At 60.3% G+C, this 24747-nt stretch overlaps 2 protein-coding genes across 2 annotated transcripts; one reads left to right on the forward strand and one right to left on the reverse strand.

Annotated features, from left to right (window-relative positions):
• Positions 1-6238: 6238 nt before the first annotated feature.
• On the reverse strand, positions 6239-11087 carry SAPCD2 (suppressor APC domain containing 2). The gene is made up of 6 exons (XM_065879676.1): positions 10502-11087; positions 7779-7891; positions 7070-7216; positions 6659-6766; positions 6441-6563; positions 6239-6367 (listed from the first exon to the last, which is right to left on the reverse strand). Exons 1-6 carry the CDS (start codon positions 11085-11087, stop codon positions 6239-6241), a joined length of 1206 nt encoding a protein of 401 aa, XP_065735748.1.
• A 4479-nt stretch (positions 11088-15566) lies between these two features.
• On the forward strand, positions 15567-20483 carry UAP1L1 (UDP-N-acetylglucosamine pyrophosphorylase 1 like 1). The gene is made up of 9 exons (XM_065879990.1): positions 15567-15855; positions 16520-16724; positions 16953-17128; positions 17427-17599; positions 17774-17967; positions 18414-18554; positions 19140-19325; positions 19914-19968; positions 20400-20483. Exons 1-9 carry the CDS (start codon positions 15567-15569, stop codon positions 20481-20483), a joined length of 1503 nt encoding a protein of 500 aa, XP_065736062.1.
• Positions 20484-24747: the final 4264 nt, after the last annotated feature.

The raw sequence follows: 24747 nt of genomic DNA on the forward strand, positions 1-24747 counted from the left end.
TGTTTTCATTTTCACCGTGATTTCTTATTTGATGTATGAATTGTTTAGATGTGGGTGTGGGTTTTTTCCTTTTTTTAATTTATTTTTTTCCTGTTTTTTGTTTTTTTTGTGTGTGTGTGTTTTTTCTCCCCCCCCCCTTTTTTTTTGTTGTTTCTTTTGGTTTTGTTTTTTGGGGGGAGGTGTGTGTGCTTTAATATCCAAAAGTCTGGGCTGTTTTCTAAGGTACCTGCATCGTGGTTGCATCATGTAGTCTGCATGAGAGCAATCTTCCGATATTTGTTGCGTTGCCTTTTGGGCCCAGCATGTGGTCATGAATAGTTATAGATGCTCTCCGTGTGCTTGAGAAGAATTCTCCAGTTAGTGAGTGTCTTGGTCTGGATTCGTCCATTAGGTCAACATTACCAATAATGTTCAAATCTACTATATCCTATCAGTTATCAAGAGATATATGTTAAAATATCTCACTGTGATGGTGAGTCTGTCAATTTTTCTTTATAGTTCTGATAAGTCTTGCCGTATATATAGATAGATTTTTTTTTAACATATCGTACAACAGCAAAACCAAGAAATTGACATTGGTACAACCCAAGGAGCTTACTTCTCTTTCACTGGTTTTACTTGCACTCATTTGTGTGTGTAGCTCTCTGCGGTTTTACCACACGTGTAGCCTTTTGGGACCACCACGGCAACCAAGAAATTCAATTGAACCATCCCTACGAGACCCCTCACACCGCCCTTTAGCCAACCCACACCCTCCATCTCCATAATCATGTTATCTCCCAGTTGGTACATGAATGGGTCACACATAATGTATCCTTTTGAGATTGGCTCTCACCACCCAGCATAATTTCCCTGAGGTGCATCCATGTTGTTGTGTTATCAATAGTTCCTTCCTTTTCACTGCTGATTTGTATCCCGTGGTGTGGATGGACCATAGTTTGTTCAAACAGTCACCCATAGAAGGAAGGACATTTGAGCAGTGTCTAGCTGGGAGCTACTACCAGCGAAGTTGCTATGTACGTGTTCCTGCGTGAAAATAAGTCTTCGTTTCTCTGGGATAAATGCCCAAGGATGCGATCGCTGTGTGTATGATGTGTTAGGGTGCTCCAGAGAAAGGAAAGAGAACCGACAGGAATATATATATGGGGGTGGCAGGGAGGAGAGAGGGAGAGAAACAGATTTATTTTAAGGAATTGGCTCACGCGGTTGTAGGAGCTGGCAAGTCTGAAATCTGCAAAGCAGGTCAGCAGGTTGGAACCTAGGGAAGACTGGATGTAGCAGCCTTGAGCGCAAAAGCAGTCTGCAAGCCGACTTCCCTCCTTTCGGGGTATCTTAGTCTTTTCTCTTAAGGCCTTCAGCTGAGTGGATGAGGCCTACCCACACTATGGGGAACAATCTACTTTACTCAAAGCCCACTGGTGTAAACGTCAATCATATCTAAAACATACCTTCACGGCAACTTCTGTGTTTGACCAAAGGATTGGGCACCATATCCTAGCCAAGCTGACACATGAAATTAACCGTCATATGTGGTAAGTCAATTTTATTTTATTTTATTGGTTTTTAAAAATAAATTTATTTTTGGCTGCGTTGGGTCTTCATTACTGCTTGCGGGCTTTCTCTAGTTGCGGCGCGCGGGGGTTACTCTTCCTTGCGGTGCGCGGGCTTCTCATTGGGTGGCTTCTCTTATTGTGGAGCACGGGCTCTAGGCGCGCAGGCCTCAGTAGTTGTGACACGCGGGCTCAGTAGTTGTGGCTCACGGGCCCAGCCGCTCCGCGGCATGTGGGATCTTCCCGGACCGGGGCACGAACCCGCGTCCCCTGCATCGGCAGGCGGACTCTCAACCACTGCGCCACCAGGGAAGCCCTCACTGTAGTTTTAATTCACATTTTTCTAATGGCTAATGACATTGAACATTTTTTCACATGCTTATACGCCATCTGTATGTCCTCCTTGGTGAAATGTCTGCATATCTTTGTGATTTATATTTTGGTATTGGGTGATGGCAACTTTAGGGTTGCTATACCTTCCTGGTGAATTAAACATTTTATTATTAGCTAGTTACTCTCTTCAACACTACTAATGTTTCTTGCCTTAAAATCTATTTTGTTTTGTATTAATGCAGCTACTTGAGCTTTTCTTTTTTGTTTTTTGGTGTCATACTTCAGGCGTGTCTCTTAAAACAGCTTATATCTGAATTTCTAAAAATCCAATCTGATGACTCTTTCACTAGAGAGTTTAATCCATTCACATATACGGTGATTACTGACATATCCAATCTTATTATGTGTTTTCTTTTTTAAAAAATTTATTTATATTTATTTATTTTTGGCTGCGTTGGTTCCTCATTGCTGCGCACGGGCTTTCTCTAGTTGCGGCCAGCCGGGGCTACTCTTCCTTGCAGTGCACGGGCTTCTCATCGTGGTGGCTTCTCTTGTTGCAGAGCACAGGCTCTAGGCTGGCGGGCTTCAGTAGTTGCAGCACGCAGGCTCAGTAGTTGTGGCTCGTGGGCTCTAGAGCTCAGGCTCAGCAGTTGTGGCGCACAGGCTTAGTTGTTCCGCAGCATGTGGGATCTTCCTGGACCAGGGCTCAAACCTGTGTCCCCTGCATTGGCAGGTGGATTCTTAACCACTGTGCCACCAGGGAAGTCCCTTATTATGTGTTTTCTGATTTTTTTAATTTTTTCTTGTAGAGTTGAACTTCTTTTCCCTTTTCTCCCCCATTTCGCTGTCCCTCCCTTCTTTGGAAGGTATACACCGAATAGCAGTTATTTTATCTGGTTCTCCCAGTTATTGTAACATACATATTTAATAAAATAAAATATAAAGTTAATATCTTTTCCCTCCTTATGATCAATTATACTTTATTATTTTAACACTTGATGAACTTTTAAAATTTACTATTAATTAATTAGGTTGCGCTGGGTCTCAGTTGTGGCAGGTGGGCTCCTTAGTTGCGGCATGCATGTGGGATCTAGCTCCCTGATCAGGAATCGAACCTGGGCGCCCTGCATTGGGAGCGCAGAGTCTCAGCCACTAGACCACCAGGCAAGTCCCTGAACAATTATACTTTAGAATTGTTTATCTCCAATCACTCCTCCCCATTTTTATGACATTATTGACATTATTTGGGTCCTGTCCTGCTCTCCCACAAATCATCATCACCATCATTATTGTTACAACGGAGACAAGAAGCGGCGATGTTTTGCCGACAGCCGTGTGGATGTGCCGTCTTGGAAGTGGGTCCTGCCTGTCAGTCAGCACCAGGGGAGACTGCAGCCCCGGCAGATCATCTTCACCGCACCCTCACACGATTCCAGGCCAGAGCCACCCAGCTCTTAACCCACAGAAACGGCGAGAAAATGTGTTGCCTTAAGCCACTAAGTTTTAAGTGGCCTCGTTCTGCAGCCACAGATAACTAACTCACCCCGGTCTATGATTCCTTCTTGAATTTTACCTTCTCTCTGAAATCCTTCTCTGGAATGTCCTTTAGTCAAGTGCTGTTGGTGGTAAACTCTCAACTTTGTATGAACATGTTTTTATTTTGCCCTCACCCTCAAAAGACAGTTTCTCGGGACGTGGGCTTCTAGGTTAATAATTATGTATATAATCTCAGCCACTGAAGGCATTTCACTCTCTCTGGCCTCTGATGTCACTGTGGCAGCTCTTCTGTAGGAAATTGTTTCTCTGTTTCTGGATTCTTTAACCATTTTTTAATGTTTATTTTTATTTTCTATTTTTTTTTCTATAACAAACATCTATAAGCTACATAAAACACACACATATGCAACCCCCAACTAAAATCCTTCCATAGCTCTCTAACAGAGCTCAGGAAAAAGTACAGACTCCATCCACAGCCCATCATGCCCTGGCTCTACGCCCCCTGAACTCATCCTCTTCTAAACCTCTCCATTCCTGGAATGACCCATGTGCTCCCTTGCCTCTATCTCACTCATCATCTGAGGCTTGGTTCAGGTATCCATTCACTTTTCAACTTGTCCAGGAGAGGTTTTCCCTGAACTGTCTCTTCACCCCTCCCCCAATAACCACACCTGCCCCCAACCCCACAGTAAAGGTTAGAGATGTCTCCCTCGATGTCTTTAGCAATCTTTTAAGAGAAAATGTCATTTCTTTTTATTCATCCTGGCTGGGATCCACTGGGATTCCTGGATCTGAGAATTGATATTTTTAGCCAATTCTGGAAACATTTAAGCCAGTTTAACTTCATATATTGTCCCTCCTTCCCTAGCCTCTCTTTCAGGAAATCCAATCAGACAAGCAGCCCTCTCCCTCTTATCTTTCAAGATCCTCCTCTCATCCATATTTCTCAACTCTGTCTCTCTGGGCCGTGTTCTGGACCATTTCCTAAGCTCTGTCTTTCAATTCACCAAGTCTCCCTTCAGCTATGCTGAAATTTTCCATCTGAAGTCCATTTGAGTTTTAAATCTTTATATATATTTTAAATTCCTGGTTCTATTAGATTCTTTTTCATGTTATCGGTCACCTTTATAGAATAAAAGATTACACTTTTTTTAACTTATAGAATAAGAAACTATAAAGATTATTCCTTGTTCGTATTTTCTAGGATCTCTTTTATTTCTTCAGGCATACAAAACATAGCCATTTTATGTTCTCCGATTATTGAATATCTGAATCTGTTGTTTCTGCTGGCTCTCATGGTAGATTCTTTCCTTGTGGTGTTTGTGAACATTTTTTTAAGCTGGAGATGCTCATTTTCCTTGGAACTTGGTCTGTAGGAAATCCTTGAGGCCTGGTGGAGTTGCATTGCTCTAGAGCAGAGATGCTCAGCTAAGGGCAACTTTGCCCCCTGGGCACCGGCAATGTCCAGACATTTTGGTCATCACAACTGAGTGTGTGTGTGTGTTGCTGGCATCTAGTGGATAGAGGCCAGGGATGGTGCTAAACATCGTACGGTGCACAGACAGCTCCCCCAAGACTTAACGCAGCCCCAGACCTCCCCGCTGCATGGCTGAGAAACACTCGCTGCTCTAGCGAGGATGTTTGGCTTCCACCAGCCGCCTGGGCCCCGCCAACCTGGGGCCACTTACAATCCTCCCCTTGGGGTCTCTAGGGCCACACAGGCAGCCTGATTTCAGACTGCAAATGAATAGGACGCATTTTCCACCCTGCGTGGAAAGCCAGCGCCACGAGGCCTCTCCCTGAGTCGCGGGTTTCTTCCACACTCACCCTGCGGCTGAAGGGTCCGCCTTCTGTGGGCAGTACCCCTGGGGCAGACACTGGCTTCTGGTCCTGCCTCCCAAGTTCCGTGAAGACCTCAGGGGGAAAGCAGATACCCTCAGGGCAAAGGCTACCCCCTTTGCCATTTCAGCCTCTGCCGGTTCGTTCCCTCTATATCCGAGGTGCAGGGTTGGGCAGGAGCCAGTCAGGTGAAGCAGGAAGTGGGTGTTCCCAGGGACGGAACAGCATTTGCAAAGCCCAGAAACGGGAGAGCCCGGGCCGGCAGGGCTGGGGGCCAGGGATGTGGAGGCTGAACCCTGCTTGGGGCCTGGGTCTGCCCGTTTGTTTAGCATCTAAGGTCCGTGGGGAGGACCAAGCAGGCCAGCTTTGGCCCAGGCATGAATCCAGTGAATCCCCAACACCATGCCCTCGGGGCTCCCCTGGAACTGGACACAAGCAGAACCCCCTTCTTAGAGGCCACCCTCCATCTGCTCCTGACTGAGGGACAGCCGCCTAGTCTTGAGCGGGGCAAGACGCCCTTGGACCCCCGGGGCCAATCACCCACTGGACCTGCAGGTGTCCCAGCCCGCCCCAGGTTCCCCTACTCCGGGCCCCATCTGAGACGCCACAGCTGGGCCTCCAAGGCCGCAGTCACCAGTGCATGTGGCCCCCTCTGCTGGCCACTCTTGGGAACGCAGCCTAGTGTGATCAGCGCCTTCCACTGGAGACCCCAGGTGGGAGGGGAGACACACCAGCTGCCAGGGCGGCCCAGATCTGGTGAACACGAGGGGGTGTCCACCACTGTCCACTGACAGTGGCAGGAGCAGCTTCGGGCTGTGTGTTGGCATGATGGAGTCCCACCCCAGGTCAGGCTCCCAAGACCAAGATGGAGTCAATGTCTGGGGTCTCAGAACATCCTGGGGTTAGGGGAGCCCAGACTGGAAGGGAGGAAGGAGGGCGGTGCTCGGGCTGGCCAGGGCGCCTTCAGCCTCAGGGCTGAGTGCCAGGCCGCGAGGCCCCTCGTCCGTGCCTGGGGCCGGCTAGATGAAGGTGGAGTCCAGGGGCCCAGCGTCCTGCTGGCTGAGGGCACGGGCCTCAAACAGCTGCTTGATGAGGGCGGACTTCTCCTGCTCCAGCTGTGTGATACGCTCGCTCTTGTCCGTCACCTCCTGGGCGGGCAGGAGGGCAGTCAGGGCCTGCCCAGCCTCCGGCCCCGGGCCACGCACCCCGCCCGCAGCTCACCTGGGTGAGGAGCCGGTTCTGCTCCTTCAGCATGAGGACGGTCTGCTGCTGCCAGCTAGGGACCGCGGGCGAGGCGGGCGCCAGGGCGGGGCCCAGGGGCCCCGAGGAGGACGAGGGCAGAGCCTACAGGAGGGCACGGTCAGGCAGGCCTGGCAGCCCTGGCATAGCCCCTAGGACAAGGGTGAAGGCGGCACCGAGCTGGTCTGGCGAGCACTCACCCTTCCGGCACAGGCCGCGGCCAGCAGTTCCCCCAGGCATCGGGCCACCTCCTGTACCTTGGGCAGCAGCTGGCCCAGCAGGCGGGGGCTCCCCTCAGCCCCGAAGCCCTGGGAGGAGAGCGGGGCAGGGCTGGTCAGAGCGCAGGCCGGACAGGGTCAGCCCCAATGCCTCGAGGGGGGGTCCCCACGGGCGGGGGGGAAGTCACTGCTCTGAGCTGAGGGAGCCCAGGGGTGTCACAGCAGGTGGGGAATATCACGGGGGGGGGCGTGGCCCAGCATTCTGGGTGGAGGGACAGCCACTGTGCCCAGCTGGGGGTGCCCGGGTTTGGGTGGGCGATCACTGTGTGTGTTGGGCGAGGGCCACTCTGCCTGGGGCTGGGGGGCAGCCTGGCCCTGGACAGCATCACTCACGGCACTGGCCCTGCTTTGGCCCAGGCGGCGCTGGCGCTCCTGCACGCGCTGCAGCTGCTGCTGGTACCACTCCCGGCCCCGCGCCATCATCTCCAGGCCCTGCAGTAGCACCTCCTGCTCCTGTTCCAGCTCCTTCATCTGCTTCAGCTGCGACACACGGGCACGCGCCATGCCGACGGGCGTGATAGCGGGTGCCGCCTGCACCTGTCTATGTCCGCAACTCACCCAGCCCGCAAAGGAACGGGCCCACCGGCCCGCGTGCGCGCACCGGTACTCGCATGAGCCCTCCTGCGCTGGGAAGCACAGCCCGCCTCCTCCTCCGGGGGTCCCTGGCCTTCCTCAGGCCCTCCACGCAGCCCTCCCCAGGGGAACCTTCCCCTCTCTTTACGGCGAGTGGTAGCCCCCGGCTGCTGGGCCGGCCTACCATAGCAGGGAAGCAGGCAGGGGCCAGCGCAGTGCTGAGGAAGGGGCCAAACGTTCCCCCTAAAGGACTTCCTGACCTGGCCACAGGCCGGCCCACAAGGGGATTCAAAGCAGGATGGGGAGAGAGGTTTAGAACTGCCGACGTTCCTGCCACAGAATCCCCCAGAACTCGAAACCAGCTGTCCCCTCCCGGGCAGAGGGGTGGTCCAGCAGGCCACGTCTGGGGGCCAAGGCCAAACCCAGGCAAGATGGAGAGCCCCCCAGAGCCCCCCGGGCCCTTACTCACCAGGTCGCAGTCCACACCGTTGGTGATGGTGTGTCTCCGACGTTCCCCTCGGGCACGGGGGCCCCACCGGGCGTCCCCCACGCCCAGCTCCCGGGCCCTGCAGGCCACTGCATCTGCAGGAGAGGCGAGGGCCTGGCTCGCTTCCAGGCCTGCCAAGTCAAGCTTGCCTCCCCCAGCCCCGCAAAGACCCATCCCGGAGCCCCTGCCAACCAACCCCAGCCACGCAGAGCCAGGTGTGCCGGCCTGCGTTGCCTCGGGATCCGTCAGCAACTCAGAACCTCCGCACCCTGCCGGTGCCGGGCTGGGGTCTGGGCCCCACTCCACCTCCACAAGCTCCCCTCACACCTGCCTTGGGGACAGCCGTGTGGCCGCTGAGGCTGCATGTTTGCACACACCCCACACACACGCCTCAGGCGTGAGCTCCCTGAGGGCAGGGGTTTCATCTGGCTCATCTGTGCACACCCAGGGCCCGCACCTCAGGGGCTCAAAGGCTGCTAGGTACGGAGCCAGCGAGGCGGCCTCTGGAGTCCACTCCTGTCTCCTTGTCCACCCAGGCCCTTTAAGGGTGACTGGAGTTCATGCAGGAGAAACGTGGGGCGTGGGTGGCAGAGACCTGACTTCTCCCGGGAAGGTGACTGCAGCGTAAAGGTAGTTCCCTGCGTGTGTGCACCAGCCGTGCCCTCAGCAGGCAACTCCTACAGCAAATGTGGCCAGCTGCAGTCGGCTGGGGGCCGGAAAGCCAGGTACTTCCCTGGGAGAGCCTCCTGGAGGGCCAGCAGGCTTTCCTGGGGGATGGGGGAGTATGTGCAGGGCTGCCCAGGAGGGCAGGAGTGGGGTGCAGGTGAGGAGGGCGCCCTCCACTGGCTCCCTAGCCCTATGCCCCGCCCGGCACGGTGGTGGGCGGGTGGTGCAAGAAGGGGGCACAGGTATGCCTGCTAGGGACACGTCCAGAGGGCTGGCACCAGCTGGCCACGCAGGCCACCAGCCAGCCCTGGCAGACAGGCTCCAGGCAGGCTGAGTTCACGTTCCAACCTGCCGGGCTGCCCGGCAAGCAGAGAAGGCACAGTGGGGGAAGGGGGACAGGACACCCCGGAACACCTGGGCTAGTCTGCACTGTCAGGTCTGCAGGGCAGCCCTGGGACCCCCAGAGGACGGCAGGCTGGACGCCCAGCGGCTGACCAGCAGGCAGAGGCATCAGCAGCCGTGTCTGGGCCTGACAGAGCAGCTGGTACTTATGGAGCCCAGGCCGGCCTGGTGTGCGCTCTGAGCTCCGAGAGGGAACAGGAGGCAGGACCTGGACCTCTGAGAGGGCTTGGGAAGCTGTGCACATGGAGGCCTTTCTCTTCCTGGGGTGCTAGGGGGCTCTGGGAGCTCAAGGTTTGGCACCCAAAGAGTATGCCACACGCCCTGGCTGGGCCTCTGCCTGTAAAAGGTGACAGCGAGAGCCCTGGCCTGAAGCCTAGAGAGGGACTGATGTGAACACTGCCCCGTGGTGGGCAGCAGCCATGTGCCCGACCCCGGACCTGGACCTCAGAGGGCTGCAGTGAGGGACCCCACGTCACACAGGGCACCAGGGCAAAGCTGGGTGGGACGACAGGACTGAGGCCTCCAAACCCCAAACCCATGGCTGCTTTCCAACTGTGTGCAGCCACGTGGATTGCACCAGCCCTGAACTCAGGCCAAGCACACCCAGAAGCCCACTCCCCCTACACACACCTTGGGGACAGGGAGGTTGGGCAGTGAGGCGCCTGCGTGCGGGAACCCTCAGCCTTGGGTGGGCTGCTGGATTAGCTCACCAGGGAGGCTAGGGGGTCACCGCAGCTCCAACTGGCAGTCTTGGGCTGGGGAATATGTCCAAGCCTGGGCGGGGGGGTCCAGCGAAGCTGGCAGAGCGGCGGGCAGCACAGAAAGGGCTGGCAGCTGCCCGGGTGGAAGGCCTGCACCTGCACAGGCTGAATGGGCCGAGGGGCCCAGCCCCCACCCACAGCCATAAAGCAGGTCTTGTTCCCAGGGCAGACTCTGGGGGACAAACAGGGGACCATTCAGCCATCTCCTGTCCCTGCCAAGTGGACCGGATGCCAGGCCATCCCCAGGGGCTGTGGTCGGTCCCTCCCAGGTGTCAGAGGTGCCACGGCTCCAGGCCTGGAAAACTGGGCTGGAGACCACCCACCCCTCTGCCTTTTCCCGGCAGCTACGCCAGGTCCTCCCGCACCACCTCTGGCAGCTCCTGCCTGCCCTGGCCTCAGAGCGGGGCAGCGGGCCCAGGCCCCTTGGCGGAGCTGTCAGACTGAGAGGGACTCAAGAAGGCAGCAAGGGCCCTTCACAGTCTGGGGGTCCTCGCTCTACACCAGTGAGAACTGCCTCTGCCTAAGTCACCAGATGAGCCCAAGGGCCCAGGTGTCCCCAGGTGTGGGCAGTTACTGGAGGTGGAGAGCCCCCTCATACTGGACAGGTTCCCCGGTGCCCCGCTAGTATTTGGTACAGAGTGGGTTCCTGGTGGGGTTTGCTGAGCCACCCGCCAGCCCCTTGGCCCGGGCCCCTGAGCACACCGGCATGGGGACGAGGTTTCTTCCCCTCCGGGCCGCCAGGTGTGTACCAGGCTCAGAAGCCGACGAAGAGCTGTCCGCTCTTGTCCTCCCCGCTGGGAGATGCTCGGGCAGCACCTCTTCGGTGCGCCGGCGAGGGGAGCTACGAGGCGGGGCCGGGGTCCGCCCTGCACTCACCAGCGTCCGTGTTTGGGCTCCGCTCCAGCACCGCGCCCTGGGGCCGTTCGGGCTCCTCCGGGCCGGGCGCCGCCTCCGCCGGGCTGCACAGCCTCTCTAGGCTCCGGGCCGCGCCACCCGGGCCGGCCGGCGGGGGGCGCGCGCCCAGGGGCAGGGGCTTCCTCTCCAGGACCGTCCGCGGCTCGTCGGCCGGCGCAAACACCAGGCGCTGCGGCGGCGGCGGCTGCCCCCCGGGCCGCGCCGGGCAGCCTCCTCGGGCCGGGGCGCGCGCCGGGGCCCGCGTGCCGCCGTCGGCGCTCAGCAGTGAGGTGCGCAGGCCGGCCACGAAGCGCTCGAAGGTCAGGTAGCCGCTGGCCGGGGCCACCTGGCGCAGGCCCTCGAGCACGCCGCGGGGCAGCTCGCGAGCGTCGGCGCCCTGCCAGCGGGACTCGATCTCGCGCAGGTGCACGATGCCGCGCCGCCGGTCGTCCAGGATGTCGAAGAGGGTGCGCAGGCTCTGCAAGAAGGCGCGCGGCAGACCCTCCGTGCCGGGCGCGGGCGCGGAAGGCGGCCCGCGGCCGGGCTCGGCCATTGCGGCTCCGGCCATGGGCGCCCGCCGGCACGCCTCGGTCCTCGGCCTGCCCCGGGCTGGTCCCCGCGTGGCCCAGAGTCCGTCCCCGCGCGCCCCGACGGCGGGCCCGGCGGCACGCAACCCGCCGCGACAATAGCTGCGACTTTTTGAATGGGCTTCCTCGCGTTGTCAGCGGTCATTAGCATTCGCGGCGGCCATTGGCCGAGGCTGACCCATCTCCTCTCCGATTGGCTGAGAGGCCGCCAGCCCGGTTTGATTTTCGAGCGGAGGGGTCGGAGCCTCGCGCGGAGGCCCCCGGCCAGTAGAGGGCTGGGTCCCCCAACTCTGCCTCCCTCCCGACCTCGCGGGTGGGGGAGGGACCCCTGAGCGGCCCCCTTATACTTCCCAACCCCCACCACACCAGCCCTCCCGCCGCGGTTCCGCCCTTGCGGGGTTTGGCCGCCCAACCCACCTCCCAAGGGCGGGGCCAGGCGCCCTGCAGAAAACCTGTCCCCAGGTGGCCTCCTGGGATATGGATGGGGAGCACAGCCCTCCTGACACCCACCTTCCCCCTCTAGCTCCCCTGGGCGCTCTTCGCTGAGGGTCCCCCGGCGCAACCCTGGGGCTCCTTTCTCTTGCGCCAGGCGGGCCCCAAGAGGATTGTGGGCTCCAGCCAGCTGGGCGCTTCCCCTTACAGAGGCCTCTCTGTCCCCACGGCTGCTAGCTTCTCCTCTGGCCCCTGGGGATAGCCTGGCCTTTCCTGTCGGCTGCAGGACAAAGCCACGTTCCCCGTGTCCCCAGATTCCCGTCTGCTCGCAAGATCCTCTGCTCCGGCCCCTTACTCTGGCTGGTCACTTCCTCCAGCTGCTGCTAGGGCTCTCATGGCCTCCTCAGGCCAGCTAGGCAGCCGTGTGTACCGCCGCCACCACTGCCTCTGCTTCATTTCTAGCCAGGATGTGGTCACTCCATCTGGTCAGTCTGGGAGAGGACAGGGCTTAGCCTGCAGTCCAGCTCTGGGAGGCCATCTCAGGACCAACTGGTGGAACCCCTCCCCCAAACCAGGGAAGTACCCCCTGGAACCCCTGCCTTCACCACAGCCTGTCCTCAGACCTGCCCTGCTCCCTCCCCTCCCCTGAGTTTTCTACATGCAGCTGGCACCTTGCCACTGAACACTGCACATGTGTTATCTGCTGCTTTAGAAGCAGACTGTCCACCTTCAGGGGTAAAACAGCAAAGAGTCACCAAACACCTCCTCCAGACAGGCTGCTGGCACAGGGCTCGGCTCCACCCTCTGGCTGGCCTGCCTACCTGGGTCTCTGTGTCCTTGGGCCCCAGGCACTGGTCTGTGTCTCAGGCTGTAAGGGCAGCTGCCCTGGCCAGGGAGTGTCCTGGGTCCATTTCTCCCCTGGGGTTACCCCTCAAAGTGAGGACTCTTTTGTGGTAAGGAATCTGGGGGTTACCTAGAAAGCTGTGAGCCTGGAGTCACCCCATGGAGACTGGTCCGTCCCTGTCTTCCCAAAGTGTCAGGACCAGCCAAAGTCCCAGGGGGCATTCAAGCCATTTGTCCTACAGTTCATCTCCCCCCTCCTTCTCTGCTTCCAGCAACCCCCCCCCCCCACTCCCCTATCCTTAGGGTACCGGCATTCCCTCACCTCTGGGCCTTTGCACTTGGTGGCTTTCCTACCAGGAACACCCTTTGTGTTTGCTCCTGGCTGAGCCCTGTGCTCTCTGGAAGCAGGGCCTGGTCCTCAGTGGTGCTCCGTGGAAACCACCCTGGGGGTCGCAGCAGAAAGAGCATCTTTGTGCGGGATGCCAAGCCAGGGCGAGGCCTGTGCGAGGGGGAGGCCTGGGGACAGCTCTATGGGGGTCAGTGCGGGTGTGGAGGCCGGCGGCCAGCGGACAGCGAGTGGTACTGCTGCCTCTCAGGGCCACGTGACCAGCGGGACCCAGACGAGACTAGGGCCCTTGTGAGCCTGCGCCCACTGTGTTGAGGAAGCAAAGGCCTCTCAGGGCATCTAGGGCTGTGGGGAAGGTGGCCCCCGCTGGCCCTTGGTCTGTGGGCTTTCCGTGGCCCCGGGCTAGGCACTGGAGGAAGCCATGGAGGCAATTGGAATCAGTGGCAGCTCTGGGCGTGGGACTAAGGCATGGCCCCCGTGTCCTTCTTATCCTGAAGTCTGATCATTTCCTCCTTCCAAGCTGCTTTCCAGCCTGGCCCACTTTCCCAGAGGCAGCTTTCAGATTTGCTGTCACCTGGGGCAGTTTCCCAGAGCCCCAGGCAAGGCAGGTGCTCTGCGGCCCTTAAACTTTTTGAGGTAGCCACCTCAGTTGTACCTTTCACTGTGCCGGCCTGGAGCTCCCTGGAGTGGGCAGGGGCCCTGGGCCTCTCTGTCCCCACCCAGCACAGGGTGTGGGAGGAGGGACAGGCACCTGCCCCCAGTCCGGAGCAGACCCCAGGGCTCTCTGGCCTCCACTCCCACAGTGACAACCAGGAACCCTTGTTGGCCTTGGGGTCCTGCTCCCCCGAACCCTTTGGACTAGGCCCTAGTCCAAAGGAAAGGTGGCTTCACGGCCACAAGCGTGCCCTTGGCAGGGGTCCGGGAAGCTGTCGCCCGCCCCTGCCTCCTTGCTTCTCCCACGTGTTTGCGCCCCGGCTGCCCGGGTGGGTCAGCTCCCGCGCTCTTGGCCCTGCAGGGGCCTCTGGCTCCCCAGCCCCGATCGTCCCAACCCTGCTGGTCTCACTTTCACCCACGCCTTGAGGTGGGATTTAGGGGTTACCCTGACCAAGATGGACCCCAAGTTGATGTTCTGACACCTGCCTTCCAGGGCACGTGTGCAGGGGCAGTAAGAGCTGGGTGGACTCCGGCCTGGGGTGTGGAGCCTGCTCTGCTCCCTGCTTCCCTGCCTTTCACGTCCAGCTCCAGCATCCGCCCCGGGCCGCCCTTCTCTGCCACAGGCTACAGGAGCAGGCCATCCACTCATTCAGCATGTGCTCTCGACCAGTTGTGTGGCCCAGTCACTGTGCTAGGCTTGGGGTCCGACACGTTTGTTCCGTTAACAAACACTGACTGAGTGTCCACTGTGTGCTGGGCGTGGATCTAAAGTGAGGGACAGGGCTTCCCTGGTGGCGCAGCGGTTGAGAGTCCGCCTGCCGACGCGGGGGACGCGGGTTCGTGCCCCGGTCCGGGAAGATCCCACATGCTGCGGAGCGGCTGGGCCCGTGAGCCATGGCCGCTGAGCCTGCGCGTCCGGAGCCTGTGCTCCGCAACGGGAGAGGCCGCAACAGTGAGAGGCCCGCGTACCGCAAAAAAAAAAATTAAAGTGAGGGACAGAGCAGTGAACCAGACAGCATCCAGCTGTCATGGGGTTTACTTCTCATGGGGAAGTCAGGCAGGGGAGAATGTAGAAAGGCACGAAGGAACAGAAGAGGATGGGAAGGTCTCTCCAACTGTGACTTGTGAGACGAGATCTGGCAAAGTGGGGCAGAAAGTCACGTGACTTTCTGAGGAAGAGCCATTCAGGTGCAAAGGCCCTGAGGCAGGCTGACTTCTTTCAGGTCCAGGAGAAGGTACAGTGGGCCCCCAGGAGGCTGTGAAGCGCCACCTCCTAACCCAGAAAGGATAGTGGAAGGGGTGGGGCTCTATGGACAGAACCTGCCTGCCAGGAGAGGCAAGGGCCTTAACAGAGGTTCCCTGGGACAGGCTGGGGGAGATCTTACTTTTCATTTTGCGTCCTAAAGCACCATTTGAACTTGTCTTAACCATGGGCATGTATTACTTTCAGACTTAATAAAACTCATTTCTAAAAGAAAGTTTTGTCTTCAAGTGGCTGAAGCTACTCTTTCATATTTTTCACAAGGGAGTTTGTAAACAGCAAGATGTTTAAAACCAGATAGCTAAGTAACAAGGCAGGGTGAGGGGCAGCTCCCGCGCGGTTCTGGTCACGTGGCAAGGGGAAGGAGGGAGGATGTGAAGAAGGGAGCCCCCAAGGAGGCAGGGTGGCCTTCTGGGGGACCTTGGTGACAACCAGACACCCAGCCCTGCTGGTGATCTGGCTCTGTCCTCCCCAGCCCAGCCGTGAGTCGGCTGACCTCTTCACTGAGCCCCGGACTGTTGTCCCCGGCGCCAGGCGTCTTGGTAAATGCAAACAGGTCCACGGGCAGGGACAGACCCTAGCCTCTCCCTCGGGTGCCCCACCCCCAACCTGTGGGCAGGTTGGTGAATTAGAACTGAAGTCAGTCCTCCTGCGCCTCAGTGGGCAGGGGCGGGGCTCGGCGTGGCCTCCGGGGCCGAAGAGAGGCGGGGCGGATCGGGGGCGGGACCGGGGCGGGATCGGGGTCGAAAAGAGGCGGGGCGGGCGGGGGTCCGCGACCCGGCCGGGCTGGGTCTGGGCGGGGTCAAGGCGGGGCGCCCCGGGCCCGCCCAGCTGGGGTCGGCACCGCCCGCCGAGTCCCGTGACGCTGGTCCTAGAGCGCGGGTCACGAGTGCCAGCGCGGCCGACGGCGGCGGCGGCGGCGACATGGCCTCGGAGCTGGACGTGCGCGCCCGGCTGCAGCGCGCCGGCCAGGAGCACCTCCTGCGCTTCTGCGCCGAGCTGGCGCCGGGCCCGCGTGCCGCGCTGCTGGCCCAGTTGGAGCCCCTGGAGCCCGAGGCGCTGCGCGAGCACTGCCGGCGCGCGGCCGCCGCCTGCGCGCGCCCTCCGGCCCCCGCGCCTGACCTGGCCGCGCGCCTGCGGCCCCTGCCTCCCGAACGCGTAGGCAGCGCGAGCGGGGTCGCCCCCCAGACGCGGCGGCTCTGGGAGGAGGAAGGTAGGCGGGACGGAGGTCCAGGCGGCGGGCGCCCCAGCCTCCGGAAGGCGGCCTCGCCCACAGAGCGGGGCGACAGGGGAGGGGGTACTTGGAGTTCAGTTTGCCTCCTTCGTGAAATCGACGCTCTCACACGCACCAGCTCGGGGCTGGGGTTTGGAGCCCCCGAACGCTGCCATGCTGGCAGCCGCCCCTTCGCCGCACTCCCTGGGGAGAGTGCTTTGTGCTGGGCACGCCTGGATGGCCAGCTGCCCAGCCCACGTATTGACAGCAGGGGACCCGTTAGACACTTGCACACGCTCCCTTTCACACCAGCGCCGGCGCAGCTGCGCCCTTTGCCTCTTGGCCTGGAGGTGAGGCAGTCGCTCCTGCAGGGGAGCCTGCACAAGACCCCTGCTAGACAACTCGGCCAGGCCCACCTGGTGTTTGCTCTGGAGGATCTAGGTTGGGAGTGAACCCAGGAGGATATGGTCAGTGCCTCGGCGGGGCCGGGGCAGGGTTAGGTTTGGGTGAGGCCCAGGCCCAAATCAGAATGTTATCTGGATCGTTCTGTTCTGCGGCTATCAGACGTCTCACCGTCCTAGGCACAAGTTTGGTTTGCTCTAAAACGAAAGGGTGGTTGTGTGACGGCTTCCAGGCATCCCCTCATGGCGCCCCATGCCCCCAGGTTTCCACCAGATCGCCCTGAACAAGGTGGCTGTGCTGCTGCTGGCTGGTGGGCAGGGCACTCGCCTGGGCGTGACCTACCCCAAGGGCATGTATCAGGTGGGGCTGCCCAGCCAGAAGACCCTGTATCAGCTGCAGGCAGAACGGATTCGGCGGGTGGAGCAGCTGGCTGGCGAGCGCTATGGGACCCGCTGCACCGTGCCCTGGTGTGCCCTCCTGCGTTACCCTGGCCCCAGAGTGATCCGCCCCGTGTAGCCCTAGCCCTGTTCTACACCAAGACTTGAACCCCAACCCCAGCACAGCCCCGGACAGAGCCCAGCACCCACCCAGGCGGAGGCCTGACCGCTGCCCTGAGGCTGCACCCTGATGTCAGCCCGTCTACCGGAGGGGCCAGGCCCTCCGAAAGCCTGGCTCAGGCTTGCCTCCCCTTGCAGGTACATCATGACCAGTGAGTTCACTCTGGGGCCCACAGCCAAGTTCTTCAAGGAGCATGACTTCTTCCACTTGGACCCCAACGACGTGGTCATGTTTGAACAGCGCATGCTGCCTGCTGTGACCTTCGATGGCAGGGCCATCCTGGAGCAGAAAGACAAGGTTGCCATGGCGCCAGGTACACCCCCCATCCCTGAGGCAGGGAGGGTCCGCCAGGCCTACAATGTGGAGCTAGCTGGGGGTCAGGAGGCCTGGGACAGAGGCCGCATGGTCCTGAGCCAGTGGCCTTCCCTCTCTGGGCCTTGATTCCCACCTGTCACGTGGAACAGCCACAGGGCTACTTGGATGGCGACAGACAGCGGCCTCAGGCACAAGGCCCAGCCCCGGGGGCCCTCACCTGCCTCTAGCGCGCCCTCAGCTAGCTGGCTGAGGCCGGCAGGAGCCCTTCCAAGACCCTTTGCTTTCTCCCTCTGCAGATGGCAACGGGGGCCTGTACTGCGCGCTGGCGGACCACCAGGTCTTAGAGGACATGGAGCGGCGCGGAGTAGAGTTTGTGCACGTGTACTGTGTGGACAACATCCTGGTGCGACTGGCCGACCCGGTCTTCATCGGCTTCTGCGTGCTGCGGGGTGCCGACTGTGGAGCCAAGGTGAGCCTGCCGCCCCCTCGCGTCGCCCTCGCCTCTCCTTTCGGCCCGCCCTCCACGCCCCGCCCTGCCCTCCACGCCCCGCCCTCCTCCCAGGCCCTGGCGCCGCCCCTTCCTTCCCGCACGCCGGGCCCGACCCAGTCAGCCGTCCCCACCCGTCCGGTCTCGTGGCCGCAGGTGGTGGAAAAGGCGTCCCCCGAGGAGCCGGTGGGCGTGGTGTGCCAGGTAGACGGCGTCCCGCAGGTGGTGGAGTACAGCGAGATCAGCCCCGAGACGGCCCGGCTGCGTGCGCCCGGAGGGGGCCTGCTCTACAACGCGGGCAACATCTGCAACCATTTCTTCACGCGAGACTTCCTCCAGATGGCCACCAGGTGTGCAGGGCGGCCAGCCGGGCCACAGGGACCGGGGGCAGACCTGAGCTGGGTGGGGCTGGGGGGTGCGGTACGGAAAGGGTCTTGTGCTCCCACAAGCTGGAGGTAGCAGAGCGCTCCAGTATCTGGTACAAGGCTCTGTGGCCGAGTGGGCGTGGCCCTGCCCCCGGGTGGGGGCCGTTGCCCGTAGGCACCACGTCCACCCCGTGGCTTGCCAGTCACCACTGGGCTTGGGCAGGGATGTGGCCGATGGTGCCCAGCTCTCAGGCCGGGGTGCATGAGGATGCCTGGCCCTCCAGAGACAGGGCTCAGACCCCACCGCCCTGTGCCTGCTGTGTCCATCTGTCCACCTGACCCGGCTGGCCAGGCACGGGGGAGGTGGGCTGGGGCTCCAAGATGTCCTGTCTGAACTGTGTCTTTCCTCCCCTTGGCCTCCTGTCCCCCAGGGAGTTCGAGCCCTTGCTGAAGCCACACGTGGCTGTGAAGAAGGTCCCCTACGTGGATGAGCAGGGGAATCCAGTAAAGCCACTCGAGCCCAACGGGATAAAGATGGAGAAGTTCGTGTTTGATGTGCTCCCGTTTGCCAAGTTAGTGGAGAAGTCATTCATTTTTTCCTCCTTCCCTTCCCTGACTTGGTGGTGGTTCTGAGGTCCAGCCAGGCAGGGAAGTGGAGGCTGGGGGCTTCACAGTGGGAGTGCCCTTTTGCAGGAGGGAGCTGGGGGGCTGCAGGCGGGTCTCAGGGCAAGAAGGCCAGAAGAAGCAGCCCCTGGGGTGGGAGCACAGGGAGCGTCTGGGGCAGTTGGAGCCCTTGGGGTTGTGGACTTTGGGGGGCACCCATGTTCTCTCCTGAGCCCTCCACCTGCCCCTGGCCGGGAGCTAGGAAGCTGTTTCCAGGCGAGGTTGCTGGGGACTCCCAGGGTATGTGGCCTTCACCCTGGGGTCCCAGGTTCTGGGGTGGGGTTGGTGGGAAGGGGAGGGAAGGGAGGACTAAGGGCAGCTCCAGGATCTCAGGAACAAAGACTCACGCTGTGCCTGCGAGGCCCTCCCCAGCCTGCTGCCTGCAGACCAGACCCCCACGTAGTCCTTGTCGCCCGGCCTGGCCTTCACCTGCCCAGGACCAGGGCGTCTGGGCTGGGAGGTTGGGTCCCTAGCTGTTGTCACCGCCCCCCCAGGAACTTCGTGGCCTTCCAAGTGCTGCGGGGGGAGGAGTTCTCCCCTCTGAAGAACGCTGACTCGGCTGAGACAGACAACCGCTCCACGGCGCGGCGGGCCCTGCTCGCTCAGCACCACCGGTGGGCCCTGCAGGCGGGAGCCCACTTCCTGGACGCACACGGGGCCCGGCTCCCCGAGCAGCCCAGGTGAGCGTGGGCTGCAGGGTGCGACCCGAAGGATGGGATGTCAGGGTGTCGTGGCCCAAGCCCCAGCCCCAGGGCCCTGCTGGCTGTGCTGTGGTCTGAGCTGGGGTGGGCACTACCGCCCCGGCCCCACACCGAAGGCAGATGGCCGTGTGCCCGGCCCTCAAGCTCTGCTTAGAGCCCCAGGAGACATGGGGGTCACGCCTTCCCTGCTCATCAGAAGCTCTGAAGCCAAGACCCAGGCGTGACATCCAGAAAGCGGCAGGCAGGTCATTTTTCAGGGTGCGGAAAGAATAAGACCTTAGGTGTCTCCTTCTGTGATTGTCAGTGGCCGCCCCCTAAGTCTGGTTGCCCGGGCTCTGTGTGAGATGCCTGCGAGGGGCGAGGAGGGTTTTCCAGCCTAAGTCAGAGCCTACTGCTCGGGTGGGGTCGGTGCCCGGGGCCCAGCTGTCCGCGAGGAGGGCGGCAGGTGTGGTGGACAGCCCGGCTGGGCGGGGACTGGGCCAGCCAGCGTGGGAGGGCAGGGGAGGGCCCTGGGGTACGCACCCCCGAGTAGACGCTGACAAGTGCACCCCCCAGCCCACCCGGCAGTGGAGAGCCTCCAGCCATCTGCGAGATCTCGCCCTTGGTGTCATACTCCGGAGAGGTGAGAGCCGCCAGGCCCATCTGTGGCTCTTCTGGGGTCGGGCTTGTGTGGTCAGAGGACGGGGGCGAGTTGGGAGCTTGGTGGGAAGTCACAGCTCTGCCTCAGTCGACGAGCGGGGTAAGCGGCCCCTTAGTTGCAGAGGACTTTCCGAGACGTGGGCTGCGGTGAGGTGTCGAGAGGCCTTGGGGGGTCAGGGAGGACAAGCCAGGTTCATCGGAGCCTGGGGTTTGGGCCAGTGGGAACGTCGCTGGGGCAGGAGACCTGGCTCCCCTTTCTCTGGAAAGTTCTGGCCTGCACTGAGGTCTCAGGACATCCAAGCCTTGTTTCTAGAAGCCTCTCTCCCCTGCCCCTCGCTGACTCCAGGCTGACTTGGCATCTCACCCGGAGCCCAGGGGCTGGATACCTGCGCATCGTGACCTGCTTGTTTCCAGGGACTGGAGGTGTACCTGCGAGGCCGGGAGTTCAGGTCCCCACTCATCCTGGACGTGGACACGGCCAGGACACTGCAGGCCTGACTCCCTCCTAGACCTGCCGGCCCCGGGGTCCCCAAGGCTGAGGAAGCAGCCCCGGCCTGGGCTCCAAGGAGGAAAGCAGGCTGCTCTGAGTTTCTGACTGAGAACATGGACCACAGAAGGAAGCATGCTGGCTCACTCCACGAGGGTGGGAACTGTCCCGCCACCCGCTCCCCTGGACCCAAGTGACCCCAGGCCCGCTGTGGGCCCACCCGGCCTCTCTGGCTTTGCTTCTGCTGTGGGGCCCAGGCCGCAGGCAGAGGGGCTCAGAGGAGGCTGATGGGGGGCCCGAGGGAGTGTGGCGTCATCGGCTGAGAGCCGCTCCGGCCTGAGCTGAGACCCGATGGGACGGGACGGGGCGGGACGGCATGGTGGCTCCCCGGCCCCAGGCGAAGCCGCACGGTGAGAAGCAGCAGCCGCCCCGCGCTTCTCTGCAGAGACGAGGACAGTGTCCTCCCCTCACAGGGTGACAAGCGGGAAGCGGCTGCCCCTCCCTCCCTGGCAGCTGACCTGGGGGCCGCGGCCCAGCCCCCTTCCCCGCCCGGCTGAGACCCACAGCAGGTCGGGATGGCTCTGCGGAAGCTTGGCCTGCACGCCTGGCACTGAGTTCTCTCGAGTTCCGCCCGAGGCCTCAGCCCCCAGGAACCAGTGGGACCGACGCCGGTGCTGGGGGCTCCCGTGGTGGCTGATGAGTCTGGAGTGTCACCAGGAGGGGACGCCGTCCCCGCCCAGCCTGCCGGCAGCCTCTGACGGATCCCGGGGCTCACGCTCCGCCCCTGCTCTCTGGGGCCGCGGCCCCCTTGCTGCACCCCGGCAGCCTGGCCGAGGCAGGGAGAAACCAGCTGGCTCTGGTCTCTTGCCCCTGGCGTGGCTGCTCCGATTTCCCGTCTGGAGAGCAACGGGCGGCACCGGCCTCTTCCTGCCGACGTGCAGCGCGTCATGAAACGCAGCCTGCTGCTCGGCCGAGGCCGCCGCCCCTCGCCGCTCCGCAGTCCACGTGCAGCCGTGCTTTCCCCGGGAAGGACGCTGTCCGGCGGTGGGTTCAGAGGCGGTGATCCCTCTGGCGACTCGGAGCGGACGGTGGCTGCGTCCACGCCTCCCGACCTGGGTGTGCCGGCGGGGTCAGGGCCACGCCCAAGGCCCACAGGACGACTTTGCATCCATCCAGGCTCTGCCACGCTTTTCAAGCCTCAGAATGGAACCTTGTGCCTTAGTTTCCTTCTCCCGCTGCTCCACAGGCGAGCAGAGGGCCTGGGGCAGCGGGGGGTCGCCAAGGGGGAGGCCGAGGTTGAGGCTCCCGCCGCGGCCCAGGGGCTCCTGACTGCCACACCGGGACACCCGGCAACCTTTTTTCTACACAAGTACAGTTAGTGGGGTAAACTGTTGAAGCAGCTTGCTTTTGAAAAACCTTTTTATTTCCACGTGAAGTTTCACACATAGCACAGAGGGGTCCGGGGTACCCTGCACTGGGTTTCCTGCAATGTTTGCATCTTCCGTGATGCTAGGACGCTGTGACCAGGAGACCCTAGTCGTGCTGAGTCCTTTATCACAGGTGAGGCTCCCCTGTGCCCGCCTTGCACTCGGGGGCAGCACGGTCGGTGGGTCCCTTCGCCACAAGGGCCTCCCTCCTGCTCCCTTGAGGGCCACACGCCCCCACCATCTCTAACCCAGACGGCCGCTAGTGAAGCAATTGAGTTGAAAGACGGCAGACCCTCGATTTTCCACAGAATGTGGGGATTCCCAATAAACACGAGGCGCTGTGATGCCGCCCGGCCTGTTGACTGCAGTTCCTGACCAACACGTGTGGGAGCAACACCGACTGTTCCCAGGGCCGCGTCCATCCAGGGGCTGCAGCCGGCTGGGCCCTGAGGGGACCAGAGCCCACGGGCTGTGCTGACCCCGCTCTGGACCACCCAGGGATCTGCCCCATGCTCCGTCTAGCTCTTTCCCAGGGTCTCAGGGGAGCCCGAGGTGACCCAGTGGGGCTGGCACCCTGGGGGTGGGCCCAGAACATGCCCTTTGAACCAGGTCTCGGGGGCGGGGGGCTCCTGCGCCCTCAGGTTTGACAGCCTGTGACTCGCCCTCCTGCACATGCGTCCTCCAGATGCCACCGTTTCCCTGGTAACTCACTGCAGGGAGGGGTGCGTGAGGACATCACCGGAACTGCCAGCAGAGCTGTGTGTGGGAGGAGACCCCAGGGACGACCCCTAGAAGGGAAGGGGCAGGAGGGGAGGAAGATCTTTCTGGAGCGGGTTCAGACAAGCCTAGGTGCTGAGCAGTAGGTGCACGTGCTGGGGAGCCCTCCTGAGGCCCAGAAATGTCAGAGCTGAGACGGCAGGAAGCAGTGGGCTCCCCACGGAGGGAGTGGGCAGCCTGGCCCGGAAAACACCAGGGAGGGGCCCTGAGCTGAGGGAGGCCTGAAGGGGGAGCTTGCTTGCCCCTGGGCCCCCCACTCATCCCTGGACAGGAGGAAGGCGACAGCCCAGCCAAGGAGACTTGTCACCACCCTGAACTCTGTTTCCTCCCATGGACTTTCCCACAAGCGAAGCGTCCCCTTTTCCTCCGCAAAGTGATGGTCCTGTGCTTTCTTCTCCGCACTTGCCTGTGGTTAGCGCTAGTTTGCACATCTGAATTCTAGTTCCTCTGCTATTCCCAGATAAACTCATCTTGCTGATAAAACAGCTAATGGCTGCTTTACTTGTAAAGTGGACATGACTTGGTGTCCAGACGTGAGGTCTGAAGGAGAAGCCTGGGGGCTGACGGCCCTGCTGCCCGATGCCCTTGGCCAGTCTCTGGTATTCAGGCCCTCCTGGTTGAGCTCTCTGGCTTTATCTGGGATCCATCTGTTCTGTTTTTTGGCTTTTGGGGAAGGCTCTGTCCTTTCGCCGAATACTTGTTTGTTCTCCTTATTGGAAAACAAGGAGACACGAGGTGTGTCCGCCCAGCCTGTGCTGGAATTTTCGTAACACTCCTTTGGGGTCACGTCATTTAGGATTTTCTCTTTTGCTCTCGGGAAATCCTCTGAGAGATGCGATCCCAGTCATCTCGATGCCCTAAGTGCGGCCCCTCTTCAGGAACCTCAGCTGGTTTCATGTTTAAAAACTACGGTCCCGGGCTTCCCTGGTGGCGCAGTGGTTGAGAGTCTGCCTGCCCATACAGAGGACACGGGTTCGTGCCCCGGTCCGGGAAGATCCCACATGCCGCGGAGCGGCTGGGCCCGTGAGCCATGGCCGCTGAGCCTGCGCGTCCGGAGCCTGTGCTCCGCAACGGAGAGGCCACAGCGGTGAGAGGCCCGCGTACCGCAAGAAAAAAAAAAAAAAAACTATGGTCCCTTCACCAGAAATAATTCAGAACACTAGTGGCCATTGTGGGGAACTTTGGTTTTCCCCAAACTTGTTTGTCTCAGAATCAACTCTGAAAGCCATGGCTCTGAAACTAAACAGACTGAGTGGGATTTTTTTTTTTTTCCAGCCTGTGGGATCTTAGTTCCTCAGTCCAGGGATTGAACCCGTGGCCCCTGCAGTGGAAGCACAGAGCCCTAACCACTGGATTACCAGGGAATTTCTGGGATGCTTATTTTAATTTGTACCTTGAGGCTTCCAAACATATCCAGGACTCTAAAATTGCCTCTTTACAAAATACTACTTCTAAACTAACTAATGGAGGCAAGCAAACACTTGAAAGAACACGAAATGGCTTCTGAGGCCTTTCCCCTCCCCTCCCTGTGCCCCCATCCCCGCCTTCCCTTCACCCCCTGCCATCCCCACCTCCTCTGGGCCTCCCACCCCCTCCTCTTAACCCCCCTGCTGAGACTCCCCTTTTTCTCAAAACCTCTGCCCACTTCCCCCTCCCCTGAACTTATTAAAGTTAAACCTTCTGGGGGTCCAAATGCTAAATCCCTAGTGTTTTATGTTCCCCGAACTAAGTAAAGTTGAATTGTTAGCCATCCATAGATGGCTAACAATTGGATTCAGAAAATCCAAAGATTTTCTGAAAGTAACTGAGAAACCCATAGGTTTGCTGAAGAATTTAACATTAGTGATTCAAACTTGTCAGCCTGGCTTCTCAGATATGTATCAATTAGTCCACAGCCTTATTGGCTTCTCAGATATGTATCAATTAGTCCACAGTGAAGGTCAGGCCCCATACTGAATGAAACCAAGTGGGAATCTGGAAGGGATTTGGAAAAACAGACCCTGACTGTTGACAGGCATGGGGACTTACTGGAGATCTTTACTGAACATTTCAAAAGCTTTTCCTAAGCTTG

This window comes from Phocoena phocoena, chromosome 6, assembly GCF_963924675.1.
Source record: "Phocoena phocoena chromosome 6, mPhoPho1.1, whole genome shotgun sequence".
NCBI lineage: Eukaryota > Metazoa > Chordata > Mammalia > Artiodactyla > Phocoenidae > Phocoena > Phocoena phocoena.

Excerpts from the sequence above, each read along its gene's own strand:
- SAPCD2 (XM_065879676.1), bottom strand. The coding sequence starts at position 11,087 with ATGGCCGGAGCCGCAATGGCCGAGCCCGGCCGCGGGCCGCCTTCCGCG. Across the intron at positions 7,217-7,778 it reads ACGGTGTGGACTGCGACCTG|CTGAAGCAGATGAAGGAGCT; the intron begins GTGAGTAAGGGC and ends CGTGTGTCGCAG. Across the intron at positions 6,368-6,440 it reads AGAACCGGCTCCTCACCCAG|GAGGTGACGGACAAGAGCGA; the intron begins GTGAGCTGCGGG and ends CTGCCCGCCCAG.
- UAP1L1 (XM_065879990.1), top strand. The coding sequence starts at position 15,567 with ATGGCCTCGGAGCTGGACGTGCGCGCCCGGCTGCAGCGCGCCGGCCAG. Across the intron at positions 17,968-18,413 it reads TTCCTCCAGATGGCCACCAG|GGAGTTCGAGCCCTTGCTGA; the intron begins GTGTGCAGGGCG and ends CCTGTCCCCCAG. Across the intron at positions 19,969-20,399 it reads TGGTGTCATACTCCGGAGAG|GGACTGGAGGTGTACCTGCG; the intron begins GTGAGAGCCGCC and ends GCTTGTTTCCAG.